Source organism: Cladophialophora bantiana (assembly GCF_000835475.1).
Source record: "Cladophialophora bantiana CBS 173.52 unplaced genomic scaffold supercont1.9, whole genome shotgun sequence".
In the NCBI taxonomy this organism is placed as follows: domain Eukaryota; kingdom Fungi; phylum Ascomycota; class Eurotiomycetes; order Chaetothyriales; family Herpotrichiellaceae; genus Cladophialophora; species Cladophialophora bantiana.
Window position 1 is genome coordinate 869,789 of NW_015971583.1, and position 26,527 is coordinate 896,315.

Below are 26,527 nucleotides of genomic sequence, written 5' to 3' on the forward strand. Positions count from 1 at the left end.
GAGCCGGCTACTGAAGAACCTCGGCATCCCTATACAATACACGCAAGATCCGTTTCTCCATCACCATCACATGAGAGACATCCTACAATCCCCACCCGATACCAAGATATTTCCCCGCATATGGCTTGGATGAGATGTGTTTGAGATTGGTAACGTCAAGCAAGAGGATTTTCAATATAGACCCGTCTTCAAGTCTCATGAGCTTGCCATCTGCACATGAAGGATAGAAACGGAATAAGACTTTTTCAGTCTCATCCCCTGACATAATACAGACTCATTGGTCACAGGAGTTGGAAGCAAAGGCCTCTAATACAATTTCAAACTCCGAATTATAGAAACGGGCACACTTCAACGAAAAGGCAATGGCTTCATTGCTCAACGGCGGCATTGCTTTTATAACGGGAGCAGGCTCTGGTATGATGACGTCCCTCGCTCTCGAGCCCACATCCTACCACAGACTCGAGGCTAAAGAATTATTCAACTCCAGGAATCGGCAGAGCCACAGGGAAGCAGTTTGCACACTATGGAGCGAAGGGCCTGGTGTTAACCGACATCAATGAAGCCGGGCTACAGCAGACCAAGGAGGAGATCCAAGCAAAGTACCCTGCGATCGAGATTGAAACGATCCAGATGGACGTCACGAACGAGTCGTCCATCGTATCAGCCCACAAAGCAGCGGTTGAGCGATTTGGGCGTATCGATTATGCTGTCAACAACGCGGGTACACCAGGTCATATGGTGGCTAGTTCAGAGTCGAGCCTCAGCGAGTTCAAGTTTGGAATCGACGTCAATTTATTTGGTGTCTGGATGTGTCAGCGAGAGCAATTAAAGCAGATGGAGTCTCAGCAGGCCGATGAAAGGTTCTTTCCCATCCCCATTGGTGCCCTTGAACGCAGGGGTGAAACACAAGAGACATGTCTCGCTTTGAAACTGACCTGCATTTATTGCTTCGCAGAGGTGCAAAAGGTTCTATTGTCAACCTCTCATCAATCTACGGCCATACCTGCGGGAAGAATACAACTTCTTACTGCGCGGCCAAGCATGCCGTCCTCGGGATGACGAGAAGCGTATGGCCACCGTCTTTTCGATCCTTGTTTAAGATCAATAGCAAAGACTCGGCTAGCAGTTATCCCCAGCTGACAATCTAACTTTTGTCAGGACGGCGCCAACTACGCCAAAAGCGGCATCCGAGTAAACGCAGTCTGCCCAGGATATACGGACACTCCAATGCTCCGAATGCCCGGCGCGGGTCGGTCGGTAGGAATGGACGACTATCTCAGGGTCTGCCCAATGGGTCGTCTAGGGGAAGCACGAGAGGTGAGTTGAGAACAAGAGGGAAAAAAAAAGGGATTCCTCTATAGGGGCCTTGTTTGGCACGACTTCACAAAAGAAATCCATGTAAAACTGACGTTTTACAGATTGCGGATGTTATCGTCTTTCTGTCCTCTCCCATGGCTAGCTATGTGACGGGACAGGATATTCCGGTAGACGGGTATGTATCTCTGTCTACCCATATACAATGTTCTAGATACTGAGTATACTAGCGGCTTCCTCATCGTCTGATGCCCTCTGGCTATCAAAGACGAAAACCGATTCCTTGACTACCCGGGATGATGAGACAAATCTTGGAACGGAATGATTGAGTAGGAATATAGCGCCGAATCTGTAGAATTCGTGGACAAAGGGCTCATTCAAACTTTTCAAGGCCGTCTTTCGTCTAGATAAGCCGATAAAAAAATCTGAACACCCTGAACGGAGAGCAAACTCACCATATCTCGCAGGAGAATCACAGCCCTCCAAGGCCATAGGGTATTATTACAAGATATATATGCTATAAACCCAAAATTCTGTCGCAATCGACCATAGGATGTGGAAAACAGGGCTTCCCGTTCGCTCAGCCGTCCTTAAGCCACATGCCGGTCAGTTAGTACTAAGGTGGGTGACCACTTGGGAATCCTGACTGTTGATTGTTTTTAATTGGTATATTTTTTCTCTTTTTACCTTTCTGTTTTCTCCAACGCTACGGAATTCAACTAAGTGATTCTTTTTTAGTTTCACTTATTCCTTTTTCCTTTCTGAATGTGCCCGTTTCTGCGGCCCCCTAGCCTCATCCGGTGGGGCAATGTTTGGGGGGAGGGGAATATCATGTCTTATTAGCGCAAGCGTGCTCAGTTGCCTAATTGCTCCCAAGTTCCCACCCACGAATGAAACCATTTATCACCTTTCCTGTGAGCCCATCTCTTTACGCGCAGATATAGTATTCAACCAAAAACCACACCTGTTTTGTCATTGCTGATGTCACAGACAAGAAATGCCTTGGAAAACATTCCTCCTGCGATGAGCCTCTTATTGTAAGGGTCTACCGCAGCCCCAGTCAACACGCTCAACTGCGAGCCGTCGTCCCAGAAGAGCAACTCTGGAGCATAACCCTTTGACTTGTCCAGACGCACCACTGCAGATTCGCACAGAGTGCCGTAGTCAAGGCCCCCAGGCCCGAAGCCGCGTTTAAACAGTGTAACCAAATTGGGAAAAACTGTTAAACCAAGATCAACCATCAGCAAAACATCTTGCACATCAACCCCTAGACAAAAGCGCCCCGAACCCAGTAATTCCGGATGGCCGGGAAATTTTTCATAGTTCGTCAATAGTCCATGGCTTACCTGGCACTACAATGTCTCCATTGGAGGGAATTTCGGCGAGATTATCTGGTGTCCCTCCGAGTCTCTGTTTGTCACGTCAATGACCAGGAACGCCTCAACTGTTTAGTGTTTGTATTTGACGTACAACTTTCCTCTCCAGCACGAGATCCTTTGTCTCTGGATCAACACTGTAAACGATCGTCGTGCCCTCGTACAAGTCATTGACTAGGAGAGTCTTGCCAGCCTCCGTCAAAAGGATACCATTGGCGTATTGAAGGTCGTCCGCGACTTTTCGACAAGTGGTTGTCGAGCCAGACCCGTCGCAATGAATTACCCACGAGGCCCACTGGAACGGCGCGTATTTGTCTTCAAGAGTTCGCAAGATGCCGTTGTAGTAATAGTGGTCGTTAGTGCTGAAAAAGGAGCTAGATGGCAAATGTTCAGCGACGCAGAGCATATTCCGGAATAGAGAAACTCACAGAGGCCCAGATGGAGTTACTGCGTTCGGTGTTTTCAGCTTGGGGTGACTGATATCCTTGACAAACTCTAGAAGGTTTGTCCCGAGTTTGTGTGAGAAGATCGTGATCGATTCACCTTTGCGGCCATGGTTCACAGCGAACAAATGTATCTGCGAGAGACGTTGTGAGACATGCAGCCGCATGGTTGTGCGATACTTTGTACCTTAGAAGGATCATCTTTGAACCTCCAAATATCGATGCCATGGAGGACTAAATCTCCGTCCCAACCTTTGACTTCTAGCCTCGTGGTTTTGTTACCCTGGTTAACAGTGCGGTGAGCAATCACCTAATGCCACGGAGCCATAATCACAGAGGCCACCTTACCTTGATGTCATATTTCAAGAAATATTCCCGAAAGTCTTTTCGTTTCGACGTCCGATGATTATTGATCGGTGGATAGAACTGAGATCTTCCTACCGGATCTCCACAAGCTATAGGTAGACAGAGGTCAGCAATTGGTAGATCAAGGGATGACAACTCACCAAGGAATGCAGTGTCGGTCTCATGATGGATTTTAACGTCTTCACAGGTTTGGCCCGCTTCGGATATGTCAGCACCACCATCGACAGACACGATCAAAAATCAATATCGTTAAGCTCATTTTAATACTCATGCTCACAATGGTCTGTCCAGCAATGCTCATTGTTGAGGCCTCCATGACTCAGATATCGAGTTTTGGGATCCTTGCTTTGAACACGGCCACCATAACGGTCTAGGAATATAGTAGGGCTCGCTAGAAAGAGCGCAAGGATAAGGACTCCAAGTCCAGCAACAGTTGACACTACCCAATTGGCCTTCGCCCGCTGTACGAGTGTCGAGCTGACATTAGTCGACATGATACTGATGATGAAATAGTCACGTTCGTGATCCTAACAACCAAGAGCAAAAGGGTGCATAGGACTTTCTCAAAAGCAGAGATATTGAAAGAAAAGAACACCGCACATACTAAAATTCATACCTGCTAGATCTATTGTTGGAGCATGGAGGTCAAAAAAAAAGCATACGAGGTGAATCCGACTCGTGATGCATGCTGTACGTATGCAGTGTCGAGAAACTCCGCAGGGAATTGTGGAGATTCAATCCCTCGGTTGACGCATTTCCCCATAGTCGCCCCACAGCCCCTTCCTGTGGAGTAGAACCCTTGCCCTTAGCACATAAAAGGACGCAGTGCATTCCAAACTCAATTAGAAAAAGTTGGAAGTAACAAGTACGGATTGCAATCGAGTCCGAGAGCCAAACATGACGTCCATCGAGTTTCCTCCCATTCCTGAAGGCCAATTCGAGCTCTATGCCGATGTAAGTCCGCTACATAGCAGCCTCTCAGCTAAAACAACTCCACCACTGACATAGGGGGAACAGCTTTACGCCAAAGAAGGACGGGCGGATGACCTTGAGATGTACCTCCGGAAACTGGTTCGCCTGACAGAGTCCGAGCCAGGAGTTTTGGAATACGCCATAGCCCGCGACAAGGAAAATCCCAACCACTTTCACGTCTTCGAACGCTACACGGGGCGAGCAGCGTTTGAACAGCACATAGCGGCACAGGAGTTTGTGGATTTTGCCAATTCTGGCGCCCTTGCAGAACCCCCAAAACCAAAATTCCTCCATGCATTAAAGCCGCTGTGAGCACGGGCGGGTTTATCTGTCACGGACTTGCATGCATCGGGCCTGAGGCTGAAGTTGGCAATTCAACAAACGGTGGATGCAATGCACCTTTCGAGACGGAGATGCGGGGCGAGTCTGTAGAACAAGAAACCATTTCACACTTTTGTGGACATTAATTTGGCCGTGTCTGAGTGGCGGAGAGTCCGCTTTCACTTCTGGTCTCACGGATCAGATCATAGCAGCTTTCTATCCATGCTGATACTTCCGGACAAAGGGTAACTCTGCGAAGCATTTGTCTTACGCCAAGTCGTGATCGCGTTGTCGGCAGAGCGGGATGAATTTGAGGACGCGTGGAATGGTTAATCCTTCGGCGGGGTTTTCGTTCCTAGCCTTTCTTTTTCTGTATACGATGCACTCCGAAGAAAGTACCATCTCGCTGGCGGAAATGCTTTGTAGATGCCAAAGACTCGGAAACGGTGTTTAGAAGTGTTGAAAACCCCCACTAATTTCCCCGCCATGCTAAGATACTGTAGGAGCTCAAGGAGACACAGCCTGGCACACAGTGGTGACGATTCAGGGGGACATCCCTTTTTCAAACTCGCTATGCTTGTCCTATGGAAGACAGCAGAGGAAAGCCCTCAAAAGAACTCCGCCTCCATAACTCCAGAAAATGTTTAGCGGAATGTGGAGACGTTGGCGGTGTTCTTTTTTGCAGGACCGGCCTGGGCTATGCAGACCCGGTATGCAAATCTGCCAGCGTCCAAGGATTTTGTCCTAACTTGCCACTTAAAGCTACCCTTATGGGTCAACCAATAGGAATCTCAGGGATGGACTCGATCCTATGGATAGAGCTATACAGATTTCACCAAATGGCTGCACATCGAAAGATTGTCGTGGGGTTTCAGTGATGCAAACTGCTGGTAGCGACGACATGCGTTGGAACATGATGAGCTGTATATAATAAATAGAAAGTCGACACTTTCCCTCTCACCAACAGGCTACCTGCGGTCAGGTTAAGCCTACCAAAGCTCCTAGATCCTGCTGCAGAGATGACGCTCTCTGCTTCGATGCTTCGGCTGCTGGTAAGCAACTGTTGACCCTCTTCAGCTTTCGACACTGACCTAAGCTCCAGATCGTGGTCTTTGTCGCCTTAGGCAGCGTAACCTATGGCTACTGTGCCAGTATCATCGCGACCACCCTCGGACAGCCATCCTTCGTATCCTACTTTGAACTGGACACGCGATCGAACGCGAGCGATCTGATTGGAGCCACCAATGGACTCTTTCAAGTCGGAGGCCTCTTTGGGACGTTGTCCTGCATGAAGTCTGCCGACTGGCTGGGTCGCCGGAAAGCGCTGTTTGTAGCGAGCATCGTCACTACAATTGGAGGAGCACTGCAGGCGGGCAGCGTGCATATCGGCATGTATATTGTGGCCCGCTTGATAACAGGGCTCGGTATCGGTAAGTGTGACTCGTACCACTGTTGTCAGTACGAAATCATTGGATTTGTCTGTCAGGATGCTCACCTTCACCAGGAGCCCTCGTCACTCTCGTCCCACTCTATCAAAGTGAGGTCGCACCTCCGAAAATTCGCGGTATGCTGGTCGGCATACATGGAGTAATGATCTGCATCGGTTATACTTCTGCAAGCTGGATCGGCGTAGGCTTCTACTTTGTCCAGGCGGCCGGAGCTCAGTGGCGTATCCCTCTCGCAGTCCAGGCGATTTGGCCCGCACTACTAGCCACAGGAGTCTTATTCCTGCCAGAGTCACCTCGGTGGCGTATGTATTGCCCTCTCGTGGTTGGAGGACAGCTTCCCATGTTGACTTGGAATAGTGCTAGATCGCGACCGCTTCGACGAAGCATATTGGTCGTTTAAAAGGGTCCGAGCTGAGACCTCGGACAGCTTCTTGAATGACGAGGACGCCATCCGCGCCGATTTTGCTCTACTGCACTCCCAAATTCTGCAAGAGAAGGAGGAACGGCTATCAACTTTGGATTTGTTCAGGCTGCCGGGATATCGTAAAAGAGTGGGCATCGGTTTCATCATGATGGTAGGAGCCCAGGCCACTGGAACGCAGATTATCAACAGTGAGTTCAGTTTTGATTGACCTGAGATGTTATTTCTTTGTGAGGCTGACGGCAAGCTAGACTATGGGCCTTTGCTGTATGCGAATCTCGGCTTCGACACCGTTAGGCAGCTTATCATTCAAGCGGGCTGGATTTCGGTCTCTCCTTTTGGAAACGGACTCAATGCACTGATTGTTGACAGGGTTGGCCGCGTTAAAATGCTGAGTACGTCAAGCCTGGTGACTGCTGCGGTTGAGCATCTCTAATCGTCATTAGTAATTGGTATGTCAGGATGTGTGCTGGCTCTCGTCGGCGAGGTCATTACACTTTCTCAATTCCAAGAGCACGGCGGGCAAGGTGCTGCCAGCGCCGCGGTCTTCTTTCTATTCTTACACGTTGCAATCTTTGCCAGCACCATCGACGCAACCTCTTACATCTACGCTTCGGAAATATTCCCGACACCAGTGAGAGCAAAGGGACTGTCCCTCTCCATTTCAGGATTGTTCCTCTCAGCATTGGCGTTGCTGCAGGGTGCACCCACCGGCTTTGCAAGTATTGGATGGAAATATTATCTGGTGTGCATTGGTGCTACCTCGGCCGTCATCGTCGTGGTCTGGTGGAAATTTCCAGAGGTAGTGTTCTCCAATGCTTGATTCAACCGGCTACATGTGGCGAGAGACTGACATTCTGAACATCTCAGACCAAAATGATGTCCCTCGAGGAAATCGGCGCCCTTTTCTCTGACTCACCCAGAGCAACTGGTGAAAAGGACATCGCCGAAAGGAGGCAAAACTCTTCGCACGAGGACAATGAGAAGGACAACAGCCAGGTGGAAGTTGAAAGTGTACGGACATAAAATATGTCGCCGGCAAAGCCCTAGGGAGAAGCGCTGGACGGTATCACACGGTCGTTCGTACTCAACAAATGAACCATTTTCGATATATTAAAATATACATTTTCGTCCATCGAGATGTAGCGCTTGTGGAATGTCAACCAAAGGTCAGAATTCTGCGGTGGGATTCGTTCGAGTTTACCGGGGAAGAGCCAATGTGTTCTGCATGGGTCCATACGAAGATGATAGATTGTGAAAAGGCAGAAGATAAGAAACTCCCTCAGGAACCCGTGGTACGTACCAATCTCATGCTGCCCCAGAGAAACTCGGCTACTTCCTGCAAATTGTGGAGCGAGGCCACAAACCCAGGTCCGGGATATCAGAATGCCGTAGAATGTGGCTATTGAAGACGCCGGGTTTCAAGTTGAATAATGCCCCGAATTCATCTGACAGGACTCAACACCTGGAGATGCATAGACAACTCCGCGTCCACAATAGTAAGCGCTTTGATCTGGCGAGTTGGTTCTTACCCCTCATTCTTGATCGTCCAGATCGCCGCTTGTTGTAGCATTCTCCAATTTGAAGCCGTTCCCCGAAACATGACCGAGCGCGTTACAATTGTCCCCCCGCCTTCAAGGGACGATGACGAATTTACCGAGCAGTGATTTGGGGCGACGGTAATGCCTATGTGGTGTGATAAAGCCGACGTCGTCAACACCCGCAATCTCTCCTCAGATGGAACCTAGACTTCTTACGATGAGACTGTCGAATCGACCAAGGCTCCAGACTCCCGACGACACCAGTGCGAACTCGAGCTACGCAATAAGTCTTCAAAATGTCTGGCAAGATCCCACAGTTCTCATCCGACGTGCCAGTGGCTGACATCGCCACGGTCGATTTCGATCTTCTATCCCAAGGAGATCTAGAGCAAGCTCAAATACTGCTTCACTCGTGCCAGAACTATGGCTTCTTCTATCTGTCCAACCACCATGTGGACTCGCGCTTCATGTTCAATCTCGCAGACGCCGTCTTCTCCCTGCCTCTGGACGAGAAACTCAAGTACGACATGGGCACCACGGGCCACTACTACGGCTACAAGCGGTCTGGCGCCATGTTCGTCGACGACAAGGGCACAAAGGACCACAGTGAGTTCTACAACGTCTCCAAGGATGAGGTCCTGGGTATCTCGCCGCCGGCAGCGGCAGACGGGAAGCCACGAAAAACAGTAACAGGTCACCACCCCCAAGTCGTCCTAGACCGCTTCGACGAGCTCAAGACGTTCATGAGATCGTGTCACAATGTCATATACACCATCACGGCTTCTTTGGGAAAGTCGCTAGGGTTGCCAGAGGGCCTTCTAGAGTCTCTGCACGAGCTTGAGAAGCCGTCTGTCGATCAGGCTCGAGTCACTTGCGCACCACCGGTCAGACCAACCGAGACCATCACTCTGGGCGAGCATACCGATTTCGGCAGTGTCACGGTCCTCTTCAACAAGTTAGGGGGGCTTCAGGTGCTTGCTCCAAACAAGCGAGACTGGGAGTACGTAAGGCCACGGCCCGAGTGCGCCGTGATCAACCTAGGCGACAGCTTGATCAAGCTGCTGGGAGGCCGATTGTACAGCGCGGTCCACCGCGTCGTTGTGCCGCCGGGGGAGCAGGGAGAGTGCATGCGCCACAGTGTGGTCTACTTTTCGCGTCCAAACTCTAGCGTCAAGTTGCGCGATCTCTTCCAGTATCCCTCCGCAGAGGACGTGGTGAGGTTGGAGAAGGCGTCAGGAGAAACTCTCCTGAACGCCGATGAATGGGTCAAGCAGCGGGCGCACAACTGGAACACGGCGCAGTACAAGGGCAAAGAGTCGTATAAATTGAGTCGAGGCACGGAGCACAATCGGGATTGGGACGCAGATCCTGCCAAGTTAGATCAGCAGCGTCCAAAGGCGGTCGAGACTGTGTGATGATGATGATTATGTGATGACGATGCCAGAGATGGTTATCAACAATATAGCTTCTCCGCCTTTTCGAATCGACTTCCCCCCAAGAACTCCCAAGTATTTAGCGCAGAATTCTCAGATTCCCACATGCAAATTGCAGGACTTTAGCTATTAGTCGGCATGCCGCTGGGGCGGGAACGGGGCCCGACTTCCCAGCCTCCTCATATCTAGCTATATCAGCCACCCCCGCCTTTCGGCTAGACGAACAAAAGGGAAGGGTCGAGGCACGGATACTACCTGCAGAAAATCTCGTATAGCAACTGGGAGAGCCGTCCCTTATTAGTTCGGCCTGCGGCGGATGCAAGCCATGCAATGCGAGTCTCCTAAAAATACGAACCACGGCCCTTTGCAGCCCAACATGTGCTTCAGCTGCTATTGACGCACGGACAATAGAGTTCAAGCAGCGCACGCAAGCTAACATCACACGCTCCTGTACATTGAGCCAATTGCAGCCGCGTACCACGCTACCACGAACGGGAACGGCTAACAACAAACTTCGAGATTGTCCCAAGTTTAGTAGTCTCAGCGGTGCGTGTCCACTGCTTCGCGTCCAGCTCAGCTCAGCGTGTTAGCTAGCTCGGAGGCAGACGGAGCTTTCGAGTGACAATGCGATGTCCTTGGCCATCAGGCTGCAAGGACCTTTTTTTTAACTTCTGTATACTGATGCCAGAATGGCGTCACTGGCTGGTTAATAGATGAAAGTGCGAATAAATAGTTCTTGTTTTCTTAGTCCTTTTCCATTTCTTCCTCTTCCCCCCCTTTTTTTGTCCATCTTTTCCTGAGCTGGGAAGAGAAGAAACTATCAAAGGGGCAATATGAACGGACAGACAGTGCAAGGCACAATGGCGGACCGGCGGCCGCATCTTCGCGCATTGGTTGATATGGGAAGGTAAGGCACACGCACAAACAACAGCATCATAGGCTTGCTTGGCTAGGGGTTTGGGGGTGTTTGATGGTCCTCAAATGATTCCTTTGTGTCCTGCGAAGCTACAAGGTTGACTAAGGTAATTAGCAATGGAATTCGATTCTCTGTCTCGGACCTGTCGCCGCCGACAGCACGGACGCTGCCAACAGTCCATTTCCACAGGTCCAACATCTCCTTGTACGAAGCACAGTTCGACTCGAAGGGTGTTAGGATACCGATCCCGCCCTCCGTCATACGAGCAGTCATCGCCGCTCTGTTGCGGTTCAAGGTCGTGTGCGAAGATCTCGGGGTGCCGCAGCATCAGATCCGCGTCATCGCCACAGAAGCTACTCGCGAGGCGTTGAACTCGTCGGAGTTCCTCTCCGCAATCAAAGAGGCATCCGGGCTGACCATCCACATGCTTCCGAAAGAAGAAGAAGGTAGGATTGGGGCCTTCGGCGTCGCCAGCAGCTTCACCTACGTCAAGGGTCTGGTGATGGACCTCGGCGGGGGCAGCACCCAGATCAGCTGGATGATTTCGCGGGAGGGCCGGGTGGAAATGAGTCCCAAAGGAGCCTTCAGCTTCCCCTACGGAGCTGCCGCGCTGACTCGGGCGCTGGAAAGCGCCAGGGCCGGAAAATCCAAGGAAGAGGCCGACAAAGCCGTCGCCGAGCTCAGGGCGGAGATGAAGAAGAACTTCCTCAACGCGTACCGCGAGCTTGAGATCCCGCAGGAGCTGATTGATGAGGCCAGACTTTATGGCGGGTTCCAGCTCTACCTCTGCGGTGGAGGCTTCCGGGGTTGGGGTTACCTCCTTCTTTACCAAAGCCAGGTACATGGGCACCATTATCCCATCTCAATTATCAACGGTTTCGTGGCAGATCACGCCAGCTTTACAGACACTGAGAGGTTGAAAGAAGTCGCACGCACGGCTCATCGTATCTTCCGCGTCTCGGACCGGAGACGAGCACAGGTCCCGGCTGTTGCATTCCTGGTCAATGTCCTGGCAGAAGCGATCCCGTTCGGTATCAAGGAGGCACAATTCTGTCAAGGCGGGGTCCGTGAAGGCGTTCTGTTTCAAGAGCTACCATACCCTGTCCGGAGGCAGCATCCCCTTGAAGTGGCCACCGCGCGGTTCGCCAAACCATCAGCGCTGGCCATGGGCGATCTATTTCTGTCGGCTATTCCCCCTTCCACGAGCGGCGAGCCGAGATCATTCCCAAGATCCATCTCGACAGAGGTCATCCGCTCGTTGGCGAACGTGTTCTTCGAACACTCGGACTTGTCAAAGGAATCATCCTCGAGTGCCGCTTTGTACAGCACATCCACTGGCATCTTGGCCTCGGCGCACGGGGTCTCTCACACCGACCGCGCGCTCTTGGCGCTCATGTTTGAAGAGCGTTTCGAAGGCGAGCTACCTCCGCGCGAGTTCGATTACAAGGAATCACTCCGTCACCTCCTCACGCCCGAGCAGGTTTGGTGGGCTCGCTACATCGGCAGAGTAGCAATGGTGGTGGCCAGGGTCTATCCGGCCGGAATCATCGACGAGACCAACCCGCGGGTGAAGATGTCGGCGCGATGGGCGGCCGGGCTGGGTAAGAACGGCAACAAGGACGGAGTGGAACTTTGTCTCTCGGTCGCCAAGATCCCCGGCGACCCTTTCCTGCTCAAGGACACGATGCAGAGTGCCTTGCGAGTCATCGAAAAGGTGGGCAAGCGCAAGCACTGGATCGGCGGCAAAGAGGGGTGGGGAATCAAGGTCAAAGTCATCGTCGAAGAGAAGGATCTCCAACGAGGGCAGCAGGAACTGCCGTTGCCCCCGTCCCCACCCCAGTGCGAGCACGAAGAAGTCGAGAGAGGAGAGGGAGAGGAAAACGAGTGGCAATTAGAGTGAATAGTCCTCGCATTCTCCAAAAGCAATGAAGTTTGCCTCTTCTAGATCCGTCAATCAGGCAAAGGGCGTTTCTACCGGTCTGACACCGTAGGGGAGTGGTTTGGCCTGATTCGTTGTTGCACGCTCTATTTTTCCCCCCTTTCCAATCTGAAAATGTTAAGATTGTGACTGTCGTCGGCTTGCTTTCGTGCAGAATCTGCATGAATTTGCTGGAATCACTGTTCTTCCTTCGTAGTGCAGTAATGTCCCCCGAAGCGCCCAGCGAGCACACCAGAGTGCAGATACTCTTCACCAAAACGACAATGGAGAGGATAAGTCTTTCACTTGCTAGGTATTGGATAAAGGCACATACATCTCTTTCTCTCTATTCTCCATCAGCCTTGTCGCCCTGCTTAGCTTTCTTAGCCCTCCACAGATAATACTCCCCAGCCGTCATGACAGGGTATTTCGCTGGGTTCTCATCCGATATGCACGAGGGAATAGGCAGCATGGGCATCTTCCTGTCCAATCCGTAAAAGAATGGGATGGAGTATCTCTCTTTACCGCTCTTGTTGATCACTCGATGCACCGTCGACACGAAGTAGTCGTTAGTCTGCCTCATGAAACAGTCCGCGATATTGACAACAAAGGAGTTTGGTACGGGCTTGGCACGGATCCATCGCCCGCTCTTACCCAGCACTTCGAGTCCTCCAGACATGTCTTGGTTTACAATCGTAAAGCACTCAAAGTCTGTATGGGCTCCGATGCCGTTCTGGTCATCCACGGATGCGTCCTGCTCTGGGTAGTGAAGGATGCGCAGTCCAGCTTCAGGACGTTTGGTCCACTCGTCGAAATATGTCTCGGGGAGGTGGAGCGCCAGGGCGAAGATTCGGGTCATCTTGCGAGCGAATTGGAGCATAGGCGTATGGTAAGCATACATGGCTTCCTTGAAACCAGGGAGATCACTTGGCCATATTGAAGTCCCCGGGTCATTGTCTTGGTTCTCGGGATCTTGCTCGGCGGAGTAGGCTAGGTTGAAAGCTTCACTGAGGTCTGGCCAGTTCACAGCAAAGAATCGTCAGTGGCGACCTGGAGAAGTATGCCATTAAGTCTAAACTCCAGCCGCAGATTCACTTACCATGATGCTTCCTTCCATTTCTGTTATAACTCGCGAGGGCATGGTATCCCACATACTCCTTCGGCACAAGACTCGTGTCGACCTCCATCTTCTTCTCCAGCGGCAGTGCAAAAAAGCGCTTAGCTTGTTCAAACACTCCGTCCGCCAGTTTGGAATCAAAGCCCTGGGCGGAAAAAGAGAAATTGTTAGCAATAGACAAGTTCTCAGGAAAGAAACTCACGTGGTTGACCACGTAGAAGAAGCCGATGCGGTGAGCGGCTTCCCGGATCTTGTCCGCTACAGCCTGCCGGTCCGCCAATCTGTCACTGTAGATTCCAGCTACATCGATAATAGGGATCTCATCTGCATCAACAGCCTCGTTGGATTTCACGTGGAGGGTTTGACCATTCTGCAGCTTGATAACGAGAGGATTGTTTTCCTCAGTCTGAGTTGCGACTTGGGACATAGTGATAGCTGGTCGATGAAGCTTGCCGCCTGAAGAAAAATGACCTGATTGCTGAAAGTCGAAATGCCTATCAAGGAAGATCCAGACACAAAGGTGATATCAAGTACGAACAGAGATCAAGTCATTCCAAAAACAGGAGCCGAACACGCCCTTGCACGCCGTAAGTATCGGAGTTGAGAGACGGAGGTACGCGCAGCCTTGTTGCTTATCGGCTTTGCCGTGCCGTTATATGTCCGATGGATTTACCGAGTATGGTGTTGATATATTCGGGCAGTGTTTTCCGTCCTTCCTTTCTGGCTATCGTTCTCACAATCCTGCTTCAGCCGCTGCACTAGTCAAATGTTTAACTTTATCCACATGGTCGCTGATATATTCGTTCAGCATCTAGTCAATTAGCGATGATTGGCAGATCCATATCGGATGTCTGATGGTCGTACAACCTCAAATCCAATGCTTTGGACATTGTCTGTGGACATTGTCTGTCATAAATCGCTTTGTCGTGGACCGACAAGGAAACAAACCGTGATCTCGTGAGTAATCTTTGATGTCGCCTTCGGTAAGGGTTTTGTGGCGTTTCTAGTTTCAACAATCATCTCTGCTCCTAGTTTCTGACGCTTTACTTGTTTATAACATGTTATCGAGCTGCCGGAAAGTGACCGTTAGGAGCCTGGAGATGAGCGGTATCATGTCGTTTCCGCCACGTGGTTTGTTGGGCTCTTATCAGCGATAGACATATCCAGGGCACAGGGAGTGCTCGGATTCAGGGTCTGTCCGGCCATGCTGAGGGACACAACCTCTGATAAACATATCCTTGATCTCAGTTTTGCTTGGGATATCAGCTCAACCCCTTCGACCTGAGGGACACCCTGAGCAAAATACGCATCAATTCTGCCTCAGCTGGTCAATTAATCCTGAACAATGAGTGCTCTTCGTCAACGAGCCGCGCGGCTCAGCGAGAAGCTCGAAGTGCCCGTCGATGAGAACTTGGACGGCAAGAGGCCCACGGCATGGAACAATCGTGACCTTGCCCCCCTTCCGCCATACAGGCGAACGTGGACAGTGTGGGGATTCTTGGGATTCTGGGCTGTCATTCAACTGAATACAGTGGGATGGCAGACAGCAAGCTCGTTGATCTCGCTAGGGTTGAGTGTGTGGGAGGCTATGGTTGTGACGATTATCGCAAAAGTCAGTTTTGCGCGTCGTCGATTCCATTGCCAGAAGTTCTCGACTGACCGTGCTGATATAGTTCCTCATTGCTGGAGTAGCCATTACGAACGGCTGGTGGGGTGCTCTCTGGCATGTCGGCTTCTCCGTTGGAAATCGCGCTGTTTGGGGACTTCGGGGCTCATATCTTGCTCTCGCACAAAGAATCATGCTCTGTCTTGTCTGGTACGGTGTCCAAGCCTGGATTGGTGGTCAGATGGTAGGCGTCATGCTCTACAGCATCTTCTCCGGCTACAGGCATATCCCCAATACCTTCCCCGCCAGTGCGAACATGACAACTCAGCAATTCGTCGGCTTCGTCGTCTTTCTCTGCTTCCAGTTCCCTTGTCTTTTGATCCCTCCGGAGAAGACAGCAGTCCTCTTCCGATATGCCAACATCATTACTGCCATTACCATGTTCTCGGTCACGGTCTGGGCGCTGTCAACGGCCCACGGCGGCGGGCCTTTGCTCACAGCCAATAGCACCCTTACCACGACCAGCGAGAGAGCCTGGGCAATCATCCGTGGCATCACTACTGTTATTGGGTCCATCGCTGTGTCACTGACGAACCAAAGTGACTTCAACCGATTCGCAAAGACCCCGGGTGCGCAAATTCCGGGCCAGATATACTCTACCGTCATCATCGGTGCACTTGTAACCCTCATGGGTACGCTCTCAACCTCTGCCGCGCAGAAAATCTATGGAGAAGTGCTCTGGTCGCCAGCAGAGCTCGCCATCCGCTGGATGGAGGACGGCTATACGGCCAAATCTCGTGCCGGAGCCTTTTTCGCAGGCTTCGGCTTCTTCATCTCCCAGCTTAGCATCAACACAGTCGACAATGCGTGGCCGGGTGGCTTCGACCTTGCAGCCCTCTTTCCTCGTTGGATCAATATCCGCCGGGGCGCAGTCATCACCTTCGTGCTCGGCATTGCAATCAATCCCTGGCAATTGGCTGACACGGCCAACACCTTCATCAATGTCCTGGACGGATATTCTGTCTTCCTCGGTCCCATGGTGGGCATGATGGTGTGCGATTTCTGGGTCATTCGTGACCGCAAACTCAAGCTCTCTGATCTGTATATTCCAAACCGGTCGTCCATCTACTGGTACAACCGGGGTTTTAACTGGCGCGCCTACGCTTCTTGGCTCATCGGCATGGCGCCTGCGCTGCCCGGATTCATCAATGCTGTTAACCCGTCCATCCATGTGCCCACGGGCGCGCAGGAGATTTTCTACCTGGCATACATCGAGGGTTTTGCATTGGCATTCGTTGTACATTATGTCCTGAACCGACTATTCCCTGTACCGGGCGTGGGGGAGATCGATGTGGAGGACCTGTTCGCAACCTTCACAGTTGGGGAGGCCAGGAAGTTGGGCGTGACACCAAATCCCCGGGTGCTTGAAACGGAGGTGTTAGAAATCCATGAGGGTGATCGCGCGTCTTCAGAAGAAGCGGTAGAGTCGAAGGCTGTGGTGGTCGGGGAGAAGCTGGTTGGCTGAGTTTTGGAGGTTGGGGTCCAGTAGCTCGCTCTCCCTTGTAAGCAGCTACCCAGGCCTCCATGTTGCCCTGCTCGTTGTAGCTTTATGTCCACAGCTTGTCTCCTGAAACTTGCTGTCTGGGACGAAAGCATTCAGTTGATAGACAAGACGAGATTTCAGCATCGAACCACCTCTTCTTTAATCTGGTCTGATAATGCACTGACACCATCGAGAGTAGTAGTCAGAGCAAATCCATAGCCTGGTTGAAGACCTCTTCTCCCAGCGGCTGAATTACATCCGTATAGTTGAACCCCCTCAGAACAGGGTAGACATCCTCCTATATCGACATTTTCATGTCCCGCACCTGGCGAGCCAGTCGGGTCGAAAACCATCGATTGCCAATCTCTCTATCGCTCTCCCAGTCGTAGTTTTTGAAGTCTCTGGAGCATTTGATAAAGTGGGGGGATTTCCTCTCCACTTGATTCATCTCGAGGAGATCTTTGTTCGATGGTGAAGATGGCTCTGATGTTTTCTGCTTGGATTTCGACTTCGACCATTCAGCATGTGCGCCAATAAAGAGGGCCCAGAGGCGAGCATTCCGATATTTTGGTGAACAAGAGTGTGCCAGGTCTCGATTCAGGTCTTCAGCACGCTCCAGCGCCGCCCGAAGATTCTTCAGTTGCGTCGGAACCATATCGAAAAGGTCTATACCACAGACCTCGACTCTGTAGCTTAAATGGTGGGTCCAGAGAAACTCTGCAAGAATCAAATATTGCTGGGTATACCAATACTCCTTCCTCTCCACAGAGTCCCCACCTTCTTCTCCACCTGCTGGTGACGGGTTGTGAACGTCCTGAATATAGTGTTTGATCATCCGCCCCTGCTGTAGACAGGCTGTCGTGGTCAGCCTCGGCATTATGAGTGGTGGCACAGGTACACCATTGAGACCGTAATGTAACCAGGTCTGTAGAGTAGTCCTCGTAGAGATAAAGAATGCTTTCAGCTCTGCACTTTCAACACTTGGGTCAAGGTATTTTTCCGTTTCATCTCGAAGGGTGGTCTAATGTGGGATTGATCTGAGTTGCTCTAGAACAGCAGCGCAAAGAGGCTGCATCGTGCTAACTACCCAGCCGCTGGGCCCAACGTCAAATGCGAGAGGAGCCATGAAGATCGAAGAAATCTGAGTGTCACTCCAGAGGGCATACTGCAGAAGTGTAAAATTCACTGTGCGATTCCTTCGCTGCTGCTCCTGGAACAAATTTTGAAGTATCTTTGCATGTGCTGCAGCAGCTGTCAGATTCTTGTCAACGATTTCGGCTTTTGGTAGCATGATGATAGGGAGGATAATAACGTCACTACCGACGTGATTCGCGTGGTTTAGCAGTCTCACCCGCAACTCCTGAATACTTCGAAGGCGATATCACATAGGCAGTGTCCGCAACGCGGGGTTGAGCACGGCTGCAACAGTTGCGGAACGGGCAATAAAGGCCTTTGCCAAAGCTGGTTCTTGGAGCGTCGATATACAGATAGTCCAGTCCAATCTCGCATTTGCAGAGCTGACCCATGCAGTCGAAGGAACATGATACTGTGCGGGAAGAAGATAGTCTCGATAGAATGCAATCAGCTCGTTGATTTCGGGATTGATTTTGACCGGGTAGGCATTGAAAGGGTCCGAATTCCCCTTGAGCGGATTGATTGACGATGACGAGAGAAGAGGCCCGACCGCGGTCTCAGAACAGGAACCTTTGCTGCGAGTCTTGTTGCCTCTTTTTGGCATTGTGGGAATTGTAATACGACCTCGCACATCCCGACTGCTCTCAGATGGCACAGCGCGTCGTTTGGAGTTGGGAAGTGGCAATTTCTGTTTAACAGCGTGAGGGGCGATAGCGAGATCTTGAAGATGCTTGACGCTTTGCTTTCGCCGCCATTTATGATAGTTTTGACGGACGTGGGAGAGGACTCGCGAGTGATCAAGAGAGCCGCTTGGGCTGGTTGAATCGTAATTGACGAACAGAAATTTCTCCACGTATAACTGCGAACGAGGGCGGCCAGGGTGTTGATTCGACATGCTCGAGCTCGATGCAGTGTTTAGCAACCGTCTGCACGCTTAGTCAAGTCAAGTCGGGGAGGTTCCTGATCAATGCTGCAATGGATGGGATGCACATACGGGTGCAACTGCCAGCTCTCTGGCTAGTCGTAGCCCATGCCAACCAACTGACAGGAGTTGATTCTCACAGACCCATCCCTGCTCAAACCAACCCAGCAGCTGTCTTACGTCGAGTGAACAGGACGCCAGCGCCCCTTTTTGTCTTTGTCGAGAAGCTCGGATCGTGCTCTGTACATTGTGGGAGAAAGATATTCCAAGGCTCTCGCAGGGTCCCAGCCTCGGGACACCAGAGGCTTTGGCGGGTCTGCTGACGAGATCACTAATAAAAGCTCTTAATTGCAATAAACAAAGCAGGAAAGGTGGGCCAAGACACTCATAAAAGAGCTGACATGTGTGATCAATGAATTAGTCCTATTTCAGCTCCAGTATTGTCTGGATTGGTCTTGTACAGAGTCCATATCAAGCCCTCTCCTAGGCAGTCACTGTCACAGCTCGACAGCAAAATAGGCCCCTCCATACCGAGGACATTGCTTGGTTGGTGGTGGTACTAACCAACTGGCCCGGCCTTCCATCTTTCAGTTTCCCTGAGCACCGGCGTTCACTCGTGATCATGCCCGTGGCCCGCGACTCCTCATTTCAGCATGCATACATCCCATCCCGCTGTTAAGAGTGCTTTCCTCCCTTCTCGCCCCATGGTCGCCCGAATCCGGACCCTTCCAAACTCCCTTGCGAGGCGAGGCGATGCTAAACAACGCAAGATATGTGATAAAACGTGCCGCCCCTTCTTAGCATGTTTGAGCAACAAGGTCCCTTTTTTGGACCTAGGTCTGCGCAGCAGCCTGACCAGCCTGAACCTGTGCCTGTCCCTGTGCCTGTCCTTGCCCTTGTCCGCCCCGTCCTCGATTACCACGATAGTTGTATCCACCATATCCACGGTTATTATAACCGCCTCGATACGTCCCGCTGTATTGTCTTCCACGACCGTAGCCGGACCCTCTTCCGCGGCCCCGATAGCCGCCATCCACATTCCCTTGACCGAAGGTCTCAATGTTCTTCTTGAACTCTTCGCTGCGCACCTGTCTGGCATGTGCGCGCCCGTCGTTGCCTTCTTCTCGGTCCTTTGCTTCTGATGAGATATTGTCAAAAAACGAAGTTGACTTGTTGTAGGCTGGACCGGCTGGGGGGAGACTGTCTTTTCTGGTCGGTGTTGGTTTCCCTGCCTCTCCGTCACCTTCTTCGTGTGTTGAATTCTCTTCAAGGGGAGATCCCGAAGCGATCGCCTCTTTTATGAGGTCCTCCTTATTGAATTTCGCATTGGCAGATTCAAAGTCAAAGTCAGACTTGGGAATTTCCATCTTCTTCTGGCCACCTCCACGGTGGTAGTTTCCACCTCGACCACCTCTGAATCCGCCTCGACCACCACGGGCCGTCCCATTGCCCGTTGTTGATGTAGACATTTCTGCCACCTTCTTCGTCAAAGCATCTACAGCGGTTGTTGAAGGAGTCTGTTTGGTCGGTGCCCCAGCTGCTTGGGGGTTCAATTTTGCCATGGCCGCTGCGACCGCTTCCTTTGCCTGTCGCGCCGCCTCATCCATTGCAGCTTGTGAGGGTACAGGTTTCTGAGGCTTTGTACCAGCGCCGTTGGTCGCTGTAGTATCCACCGCGGCGGGGACCGGAGGAGTAAAAGACTTCTGATTCACGGTGAGAGGGACTGCCGGAGTGATACGGTTATTCTTCGGTGCTGTAGGTGCAACTTTGGGGGCCGCCACCACTGCCGCCGCCGCCGCCGCTGCTGGCGCAGGGGCAGACGTAGGAGCAGCTTTGGCAGCGACCTGTGCATGGGACAGTTGTGACGGAGAGGGTGCGGGAGGTTGAGCATCTTTTGGAAGGGGAGGAGAAGAGATTGATTCAGGGGCCTTGTTGCTGCCTGGAAGTTCAGACGTCAGGTTCGAAGTAGGATGGTTTGCGTCTGCCCCCGAGTCAGGAGGAGGCTGTGGCTGCGGAACAGGTGGTGGTATATTGCCGCGCAACCCTGGAGGGCCGATCGGAGGATGAGGATGTTGTGGAAACGGGTGAGGACCGGGACCTTGCGGAAAGCCCGGGCCGCCGGGAGGACCAAAATACCCAGGAGGCGGAGGTCCATAAGGGGGGAAGCCTGGACCGGGGCCAAACCCTCCTGGCGGCGGGCCATAGCCTCTACCAAATTGATTTGGAGGGTAGTAGCCACCGAAAGGAGGAGGATGCTGGTACTCTGGAGAAAAGGGACCGTCTCGCGGGACTCCCTGAAGAACAGGACCTGGTCGCGACGCATTCTAGATTTTCATGCAGGGTTAGCGGGACTCGAGAAATCAGGCTTCGAGGTCGATTATGAGCAAAAATGAAGCAGGTATCAGAAGGAAGGCAACGGAAACATCCACATGGCTTTGCGCTTTCAGAACAGGTCTGTGAATTTACATCCGATATCTCATCACGCTGACGGGGATTTGATGGGGATTAGACAGGGAAGGGACCCGACATACCAATATGGCAGGGTCATTCGGCATGCTCTGTGGAGGAGATGGTTGTGACGGTTCATCTTCCGCAATTTTGATATCCTTGACATCGCTTCCGCGAAAGACAATGAAGCCATATTTCTGTTGTGAAGGGGGAATGAATTTGTCGACTTTGCGGTCTTCAGTACCAAAGGAGAAGACATTTTCCAAGGCAATTGTGGACTGTTCGGGATTTATCTCGTGCAAGGTACCGACATAGCTACAAGTGAGAAAGGTGTTAGCGTAGATGCAGAGAGGATCTTGAGGCTCACTGACCGAATTTCACTTTTCGAGATGAGGTTGAAACGCTGACCGATGAGATGATCCATATCCATGATGACAGCAAGAGAAGACAAGAAAGAAAATACTAGTGTTACATAAAGGGAAGGAAATCCGAGGGTGTAGAGAAGGGTTGGTGGCGGCAGAGGATGTGAGAAGTTGTTTTGTGTGATGAAGAAGCAGAAAAGAGGAATTTGAGCGGCTGCGGAAGGTGAGGCAGGTCGAAGACAAACGAGCTAAACAACCTGAACTGCCAAAAACAGCGTGCACGAAGTGTCAACAGCTCGACCGTGGTCTTGGCACCTTGGCATTACCGTGGAGTCTATACCCTCGCTGCGCAATATCAACCATTTCGTCTGCACTGGGACTATATTGTCCGTCTGTCGTCTTCTTCAAAGGTGTCTGTCATCGACCACCATGACCAGTTACAGCGCAGGTGATCAAGCAGGAAACTATTTCCAGACCGAGTGCGTCGCTGCACCCACTTGTTGTCTATCTGGAGCCTTGCTGATCAGTTTCCAGTGCATCCTTGGCTGAAAGTGATCGGAAACGTCAGAAGGCAGCAAACACATTAGGAAATCCAGTCAAATTCCCCACAAAACTGCTAGCTGCTGGTGTCAACTACTGTTTCGACGCTACTGGGGATGTTGTTTTTGTCGCCGAGGCCGGGGGCTCAGTGACGAGCCTGCGGTTATCTACAAACGAGATTTCCTCGACACCGAGAGGCCCTCAGGCACCCCTAACCAGCCTTGCCTTTCACGCTGCGCAGGTCCCTACAGGCCCTCCTACGGTTAGTCAAGTTTTCTCTGGCTGCTGGGACAAATCGATCTGGAAATATTCGTTCCAAGGACCTACGGTCATCGATCAATCTTCATTTCCTGCTCACCAAGACTTTGTGAAATGTCTTCTGGTTGCTCGGACTCCTGATAAACAAGACATCCTGATCTCAGGGGGAGCCGATGGAGACGTGCGATTCTGGGCTCTGGACGGACAACCACTTGGCTCCATTAAACCCCAAGCCCGAGGTATCGAATGTCTTGTCCTTGACCCTCTTTCCCCACTCGATTCGCCTATGGTGATGCTCTCGACTTCCAAGCAAGAAATCTTCTCCTTTTTTGTCCCAGCGGTATCAAATATCACCACGCATCAATTGCAACTCTCTCCCCCGATCATGGCGCATGCAACGAGTGTGTACAAGCTGCACTTCGATGAGGACGGAGATCTGTGGACTGCTTCGGCTGACAAAACAGCCAGACGTCTCTTGAGAGACGAAGGCTGGAAGGTTGATACGACTTTGACTCACCCAGACTTTGTGCGAGATGTGGTGACACACGATAAATATGGCTGGGTGGTGACAGCTTGCAGAGACGAAAATGTGCGCGTGTGGAACAAGGCGACAGGAGACCTCCACCACGTTTTCACCGGGCATTATGAAGAAGTGACCGGACTGTGCCTGGTGCGAGATCTCGTCATCAGTGTCAGCATTGATGCGACGCTTCGAAGATGGAGTTTGACCCCTGGGGATCTGAACAAGGCGGTACAAGAGGCCAAGAACCCCCGGCTTCTCGAACAGGAACCCGAACCCAACGCGGATCTGGCGATGTTGACCGAGGAGGAGGAAGCCGAACTGCGCGCATTGATGGAGGAGGAGGAGCAGGAGATATTGGAGAAGATGGCCATGGATGAGCAGTAATGCATAATGCATATACTCGGTATCCCGTAGCCTTGCTTTGCCTTGCCTTATCAGTCTACGGGGGCCCCACGTGCTCAACCCCAGATTAGCTAAGCAGGCTGATAGAACTGATAGACTATCGGTCCTCGTGATTGGCTGCCCTGCCACCTCCTGCACCTCCCACCTACTTTTGCCTTTTTTCGCTTTCTCGGGATTGATTGATTGTTCTTTTGCCCCCTCTCTGAAAAATTTCTTCTGTCAGCAATTCATCCATCTCGGATCTGCCTATCCCATCTCTCTCCCCAGGCCAGAAAGTCATCTTCCCTGCATTTGGTCGATTCCGGAACACGTCTCCGCTCCTTGTTGGCTCTGCTCCTGCCGGTGGTTTCCGACCCCAAGCGCAAAACTTGTCGCAAAGCCTTGTCTAACTCTGGCCCACGTGCTCACCCTAACATCAGACTTTTCTTTTTCCATCGCCACGACCCCAATTATAATCGCGGGTGCTCTCGTCCTTGTGTGGCATTGAATCCTTGAACATATTATTTCCATACCTTCGTGGCGCCGACTTAGTCTCTCTCGCTGCTCGTCCTTTCGACAAACACCAGCACGTCTGATATCTTGGCCGGTCGGGCCACAACCACCCCCCATGGTTGACGGCGAGCCTGCACTTAGACTGCAGAATGCCCTGGCAAAGAGCCCGTCGGTCTATGTGAGTTAGGTCGGTACAGTAAGTAGGCGTTGACACTGATGTGAGACAGCTGCGAGCGCACAAAGATAATCCCGTAGCCTGGCAAGAATGGTGCCCGACAACGCTATCTCTCGCCAAGCGCTACCAGCGGCTTATATTCTTGAGTATCGGCTACAATGCATGCCATTGTAAGAGACCCGATTCAGCTATATGTGCTTGGTTTGACTCGTTTCTCAAGGGTGTCATGTGATGGAACGAGAGTCGTTTAGCTCTCCTGAGGTGGCTGAAATTCTCAACAACTTCTTCATTCCAATCAAGCTAGATCGGGAATCGCGGCCTGATCTAGACGACATCTATATGAGTTATGTCACAGCCACGACAGGCTCCGGCGGATGGCCTTTAAACGTCTTTCTGACACCAGATCTCAAGCCTGTCTTTGGCGGCACATACTGGCCCGGGCCCGCCCCTACCACCAATCTCATGCCGGCCACTTCTCATGACGAGGCTCCGGTCACATTCGTTGGGATCTTGAAGAAGATGAAGGAGGTCTGGACCACACAGCGTGACAGATGTCTCCAATCATCTTCGGCGATTACGGACCAATTACTGGCCTTTGCCGGCGAGGGCATCCATTCCCATTCAAACAGCCAGGCTCGGGAAACTGAACCCAGTGCGTCGGATCCGCCCGAGCCACTGGACCTGGATCTGCTAGACGACGCCTTGAGCCATTTCATCTCTCGCTACGACTCAACGCACGGGGGATTTAGCCCAAGTCCGACAGCACCCAAATTCCCGACTCCATCAAACCTCACGTTTCTGCTTCGGATCGGCGCAGCCATCGCTCTACCTTCCACTCATACACGTTTTGGCTTCTTCAGCCCGGTCCCCGGAATCCTAGGGAGAGAATCTTGCCTGACCGCTGCGAGGATGTCTTTACATACTCTTCTTGCCATGTCCAGGTCCGGTCTGAGGGATCAATTGGGCTATGGCTTCCACCGGTACAGCGTCACGGCCGATTGGAATCTTCCGCATTTTGAGAAGATGATGTGTGACAATGCCCAGTTGCTCGGCTGCTACTGCGATGCCTGGGCGCTGGGCAGGGACCCGGAGATTTTAGGCACCATCTACAACCTAGTCGAGTATTTTACTAACCCTGAATCCCCGATCGTCCACCCAGAGGGTGGCTGGTACTCGAGCGAAGACGCAGACTCGCGCACCACCCTTTCAACCATGAGCAACGGAGCAATGTCGGACGACAAGAAGGAAGGCGCTTTCTACGTGTGGACATACAAAGAGTTCCAGTCCATCCTCGGCGAACGGGACGCAGCAATCCTGGCTCGCCACTTTGGCGTCAAACCGGATGGCAACGTCCCCGCCCAGCATGACATGCATGACGAATTTCTGACCCAGAACGTGCTGCACATCCAAGCCACACCCTCCATCCTAGCCAAAGAGTTCGGCATCCCGGAAGAAGAGATCGTCCGCATCGTCAAGTCCGGTCGTGCAAAGCTACGCGAGCACCGTAAGACGAAACGCGAAAAGCCCGAGGTGGACACCAAAATCATTGCCGCGTGGAACGGACTTGCCATCACGGCTCTCGCTCGAGCAGCAAATACTCTTGCGACGATCGACAAACACCGCGCCACAAGATGTCAGGAAGCCGCTGAAAGGGCGGCAGCATTCATCCGAAAAGGCATGTATGACGAGTCTACCGGGAAGCTGGTACGGGTGACATGTCCACTAGCCTCTCAGCTCAGTCCAGATGCCGACGACACCGCCAACACAGCCTTTGTCGATGACTTCGCATACCTCGCCCTCGCAAATCTCGCCCTCTACGATCTCACTCTTTCCCAACCGTATCTCGATTGGGCTACTCGACTTCAATCCTATTTGGACGGACACTTCATTGCCAACACCACTGGCGGATATTTCCAATGCCCCAACCCCAGTGATTCCTCTCCGCCTGAGCAAATCATCCGCCTCAAGCCCGGGACGGACAATGCCCTCCCATCACCCAACGGCGTCATCTGCACAAACCTCCTGTACCTTTCTTCTTACATTCAATCCCAACACCCTTCCCGATTACAGTCCGAATCAGCCACCTACTTATTCAAAGCCCGCGCGATATTAGACGCCTTCGCCGTGGAAATCATCCAACATCCTTTCCTCTACGTCACACTCCTAGGCGCAACGGTCATGGAACAAGTCGGTGTAAAAACAATCATTGCCCCCATGACGGCAAAGGAGAGCGAGCTGCGGAGATTGAAGGGGTGGGGGCGAACCGTTGTCCGGGGCATCGTCTCGGAGGTGATGATCTGTACGAAAGACGGAGTATGCCGAGCACTGAGGAGAGAGGACCTGGAGGATGTAGATGACTTGGATGCTGAGGCGGAGGAGGAGAAAAGCAAGGCGCTTGGGAAAGTAGACAGCGTGTCTTCGGTGGGGGAATTGAGGAAGGTAACTGTTGTTCCGGCTTCGGCGTGAGTTAGTTTTGTCGCCGTTCTTGGGGGTGCATGGGGCTCTTCCATGTCTGTCGGGCGTTGAAGCTACGAAT

At 51.9% G+C, this 26,527-nt stretch overlaps 13 protein-coding genes and 1 non-coding gene across 14 annotated transcripts; 9 read left to right on the forward strand and 5 right to left on the reverse strand.

The window, feature by feature from the left end:
• Window positions 1-362: 362 nt before the first annotated feature.
• Z519_06612 (uncharacterized protein) lies at window positions 363-1,563 on the forward strand (the record flags this gene model as incomplete). The annotated part of the gene is made up of 6 exons (XM_016764351.1): window positions 363-414; window positions 488-898; window positions 967-1,067; window positions 1,159-1,317; window positions 1,419-1,492; window positions 1,545-1,563. The coding sequence occupies 6 exons, from the start codon at window positions 363-365 to the stop codon at window positions 1,561-1,563; spliced, it is 816 nt and encodes a 271-aa protein (XP_016619433.1).
• Window positions 1,564-1,856: 293 nt separating this feature from the next.
• Z519_06613 lies at window positions 1,857-1,972 on the forward strand. Its single transcript, XR_001677173.1, has one exon. It is a non-coding gene; the product is annotated as a 5S ribosomal RNA (ribosomal RNA).
• Window positions 1,973-2,261: 289 nt separating this feature from the next.
• On the reverse strand, window positions 2,262-3,993 carry Z519_06614 (uncharacterized protein; the record flags this gene model as incomplete). Its single annotated transcript, XM_016764352.1, has 8 exons — window positions 2,262-2,533; window positions 2,661-2,724; window positions 2,785-3,064; window positions 3,119-3,267; window positions 3,321-3,416; window positions 3,482-3,588; window positions 3,640-3,696; window positions 3,777-3,993. 8 exons carry the CDS (start codon window positions 3,991-3,993, stop codon window positions 2,262-2,264), a joined length of 1,242 nt encoding a protein of 413 aa, XP_016619434.1.
• A 403-nt stretch (window positions 3,994-4,396) lies between these two features.
• Z519_06615 (uncharacterized protein) lies at window positions 4,397-4,783 on the forward strand (the record flags this gene model as incomplete). The annotated part of the gene is made up of 2 exons (XM_016764353.1): window positions 4,397-4,453; window positions 4,517-4,783. 2 exons carry the CDS (start codon window positions 4,397-4,399, stop codon window positions 4,781-4,783), a joined length of 324 nt encoding a protein of 107 aa, XP_016619435.1.
• A 1,028-nt stretch (window positions 4,784-5,811) lies between these two features.
• Z519_06616 (uncharacterized protein) lies at window positions 5,812-7,687 on the forward strand (the record flags this gene model as incomplete). Its single annotated transcript, XM_016764354.1, has 7 exons — window positions 5,812-5,844; window positions 5,895-6,222; window positions 6,297-6,542; window positions 6,598-6,852; window positions 6,913-7,056; window positions 7,108-7,463; window positions 7,532-7,687. 7 exons carry the CDS (start codon window positions 5,812-5,814, stop codon window positions 7,685-7,687), a joined length of 1,518 nt encoding a protein of 505 aa, XP_016619436.1.
• An 811-nt stretch (window positions 7,688-8,498) lies between these two features.
• On the forward strand, window positions 8,499-9,617 carry Z519_06617 (uncharacterized protein; the record flags this gene model as incomplete). The annotated part of the gene is made up of 1 exon (XM_016764355.1): window positions 8,499-9,617. One exon carries the CDS (start codon window positions 8,499-8,501, stop codon window positions 9,615-9,617), a length of 1,119 nt encoding a protein of 372 aa, XP_016619437.1.
• Window positions 9,618-10,468: 851 nt separating this feature from the next.
• Z519_06618 (uncharacterized protein) lies at window positions 10,469-12,451 on the forward strand (the record flags this gene model as incomplete). Its single annotated transcript, XM_016764356.1, has 2 exons — window positions 10,469-10,542; window positions 10,666-12,451. The coding sequence occupies 2 exons, from the start codon at window positions 10,469-10,471 to the stop codon at window positions 12,449-12,451; spliced, it is 1,860 nt and encodes a 619-aa protein (XP_016619438.1).
• A 364-nt stretch (window positions 12,452-12,815) lies between these two features.
• Window positions 12,816-14,013, reverse strand: Z519_06619 (uncharacterized protein; the record flags this gene model as incomplete). The annotated part of the gene is made up of 3 exons (XM_016764357.1): window positions 12,816-13,483; window positions 13,569-13,731; window positions 13,789-14,013. The coding sequence occupies 3 exons, from the start codon at window positions 14,011-14,013 to the stop codon at window positions 12,816-12,818; spliced, it is 1,056 nt and encodes a 351-aa protein (XP_016619439.1).
• A 918-nt stretch (window positions 14,014-14,931) lies between these two features.
• On the forward strand, window positions 14,932-16,717 carry Z519_06620 (uncharacterized protein; the record flags this gene model as incomplete). The annotated part of the gene is made up of 2 exons (XM_016764358.1): window positions 14,932-15,198; window positions 15,260-16,717. The coding sequence occupies 2 exons, from the start codon at window positions 14,932-14,934 to the stop codon at window positions 16,715-16,717; spliced, it is 1,725 nt and encodes a 574-aa protein (XP_016619440.1).
• A 316-nt stretch (window positions 16,718-17,033) lies between these two features.
• Z519_06621 (uncharacterized protein) lies at window positions 17,034-18,026 on the reverse strand (the record flags this gene model as incomplete). The annotated part of the gene is made up of 2 exons (XM_016764359.1): window positions 17,034-17,756; window positions 17,820-18,026. The coding sequence occupies 2 exons, from the start codon at window positions 18,024-18,026 to the stop codon at window positions 17,034-17,036; spliced, it is 930 nt and encodes a 309-aa protein (XP_016619441.1).
• Window positions 18,027-18,116: 90 nt separating this feature from the next.
• Z519_06622 (uncharacterized protein) lies at window positions 18,117-18,764 on the reverse strand (the record flags this gene model as incomplete). The annotated part of the gene is made up of 1 exon (XM_016764360.1): window positions 18,117-18,764. The coding sequence occupies one exon, from the start codon at window positions 18,762-18,764 to the stop codon at window positions 18,117-18,119; it is 648 nt and encodes a 215-aa protein (XP_016619442.1).
• An 860-nt stretch (window positions 18,765-19,624) lies between these two features.
• Window positions 19,625-21,669, reverse strand: Z519_06623 (uncharacterized protein; the record flags this gene model as incomplete). Its single annotated transcript, XM_016764361.1, has 3 exons — window positions 19,625-21,115; window positions 21,323-21,554; window positions 21,611-21,669. The coding sequence occupies 3 exons, from the start codon at window positions 21,667-21,669 to the stop codon at window positions 19,625-19,627; spliced, it is 1,782 nt and encodes a 593-aa protein (XP_016619443.1).
• A 361-nt stretch (window positions 21,670-22,030) lies between these two features.
• Window positions 22,031-23,306, forward strand: Z519_06624 (uncharacterized protein; the record flags this gene model as incomplete). The annotated part of the gene is made up of 2 exons (XM_016764362.1): window positions 22,031-22,080; window positions 22,136-23,306. 2 exons carry the CDS (start codon window positions 22,031-22,033, stop codon window positions 23,304-23,306), a joined length of 1,221 nt encoding a protein of 406 aa, XP_016619444.1.
• A 625-nt stretch (window positions 23,307-23,931) lies between these two features.
• On the forward strand, window positions 23,932-26,457 carry Z519_06625 (uncharacterized protein; the record flags this gene model as incomplete). Its single annotated transcript, XM_016764363.1, has 3 exons — window positions 23,932-23,994; window positions 24,044-24,161; window positions 24,212-26,457. 3 exons carry the CDS (start codon window positions 23,932-23,934, stop codon window positions 26,455-26,457), a joined length of 2,427 nt encoding a protein of 808 aa, XP_016619445.1.
• Window positions 26,458-26,527: the final 70 nt, after the last annotated feature.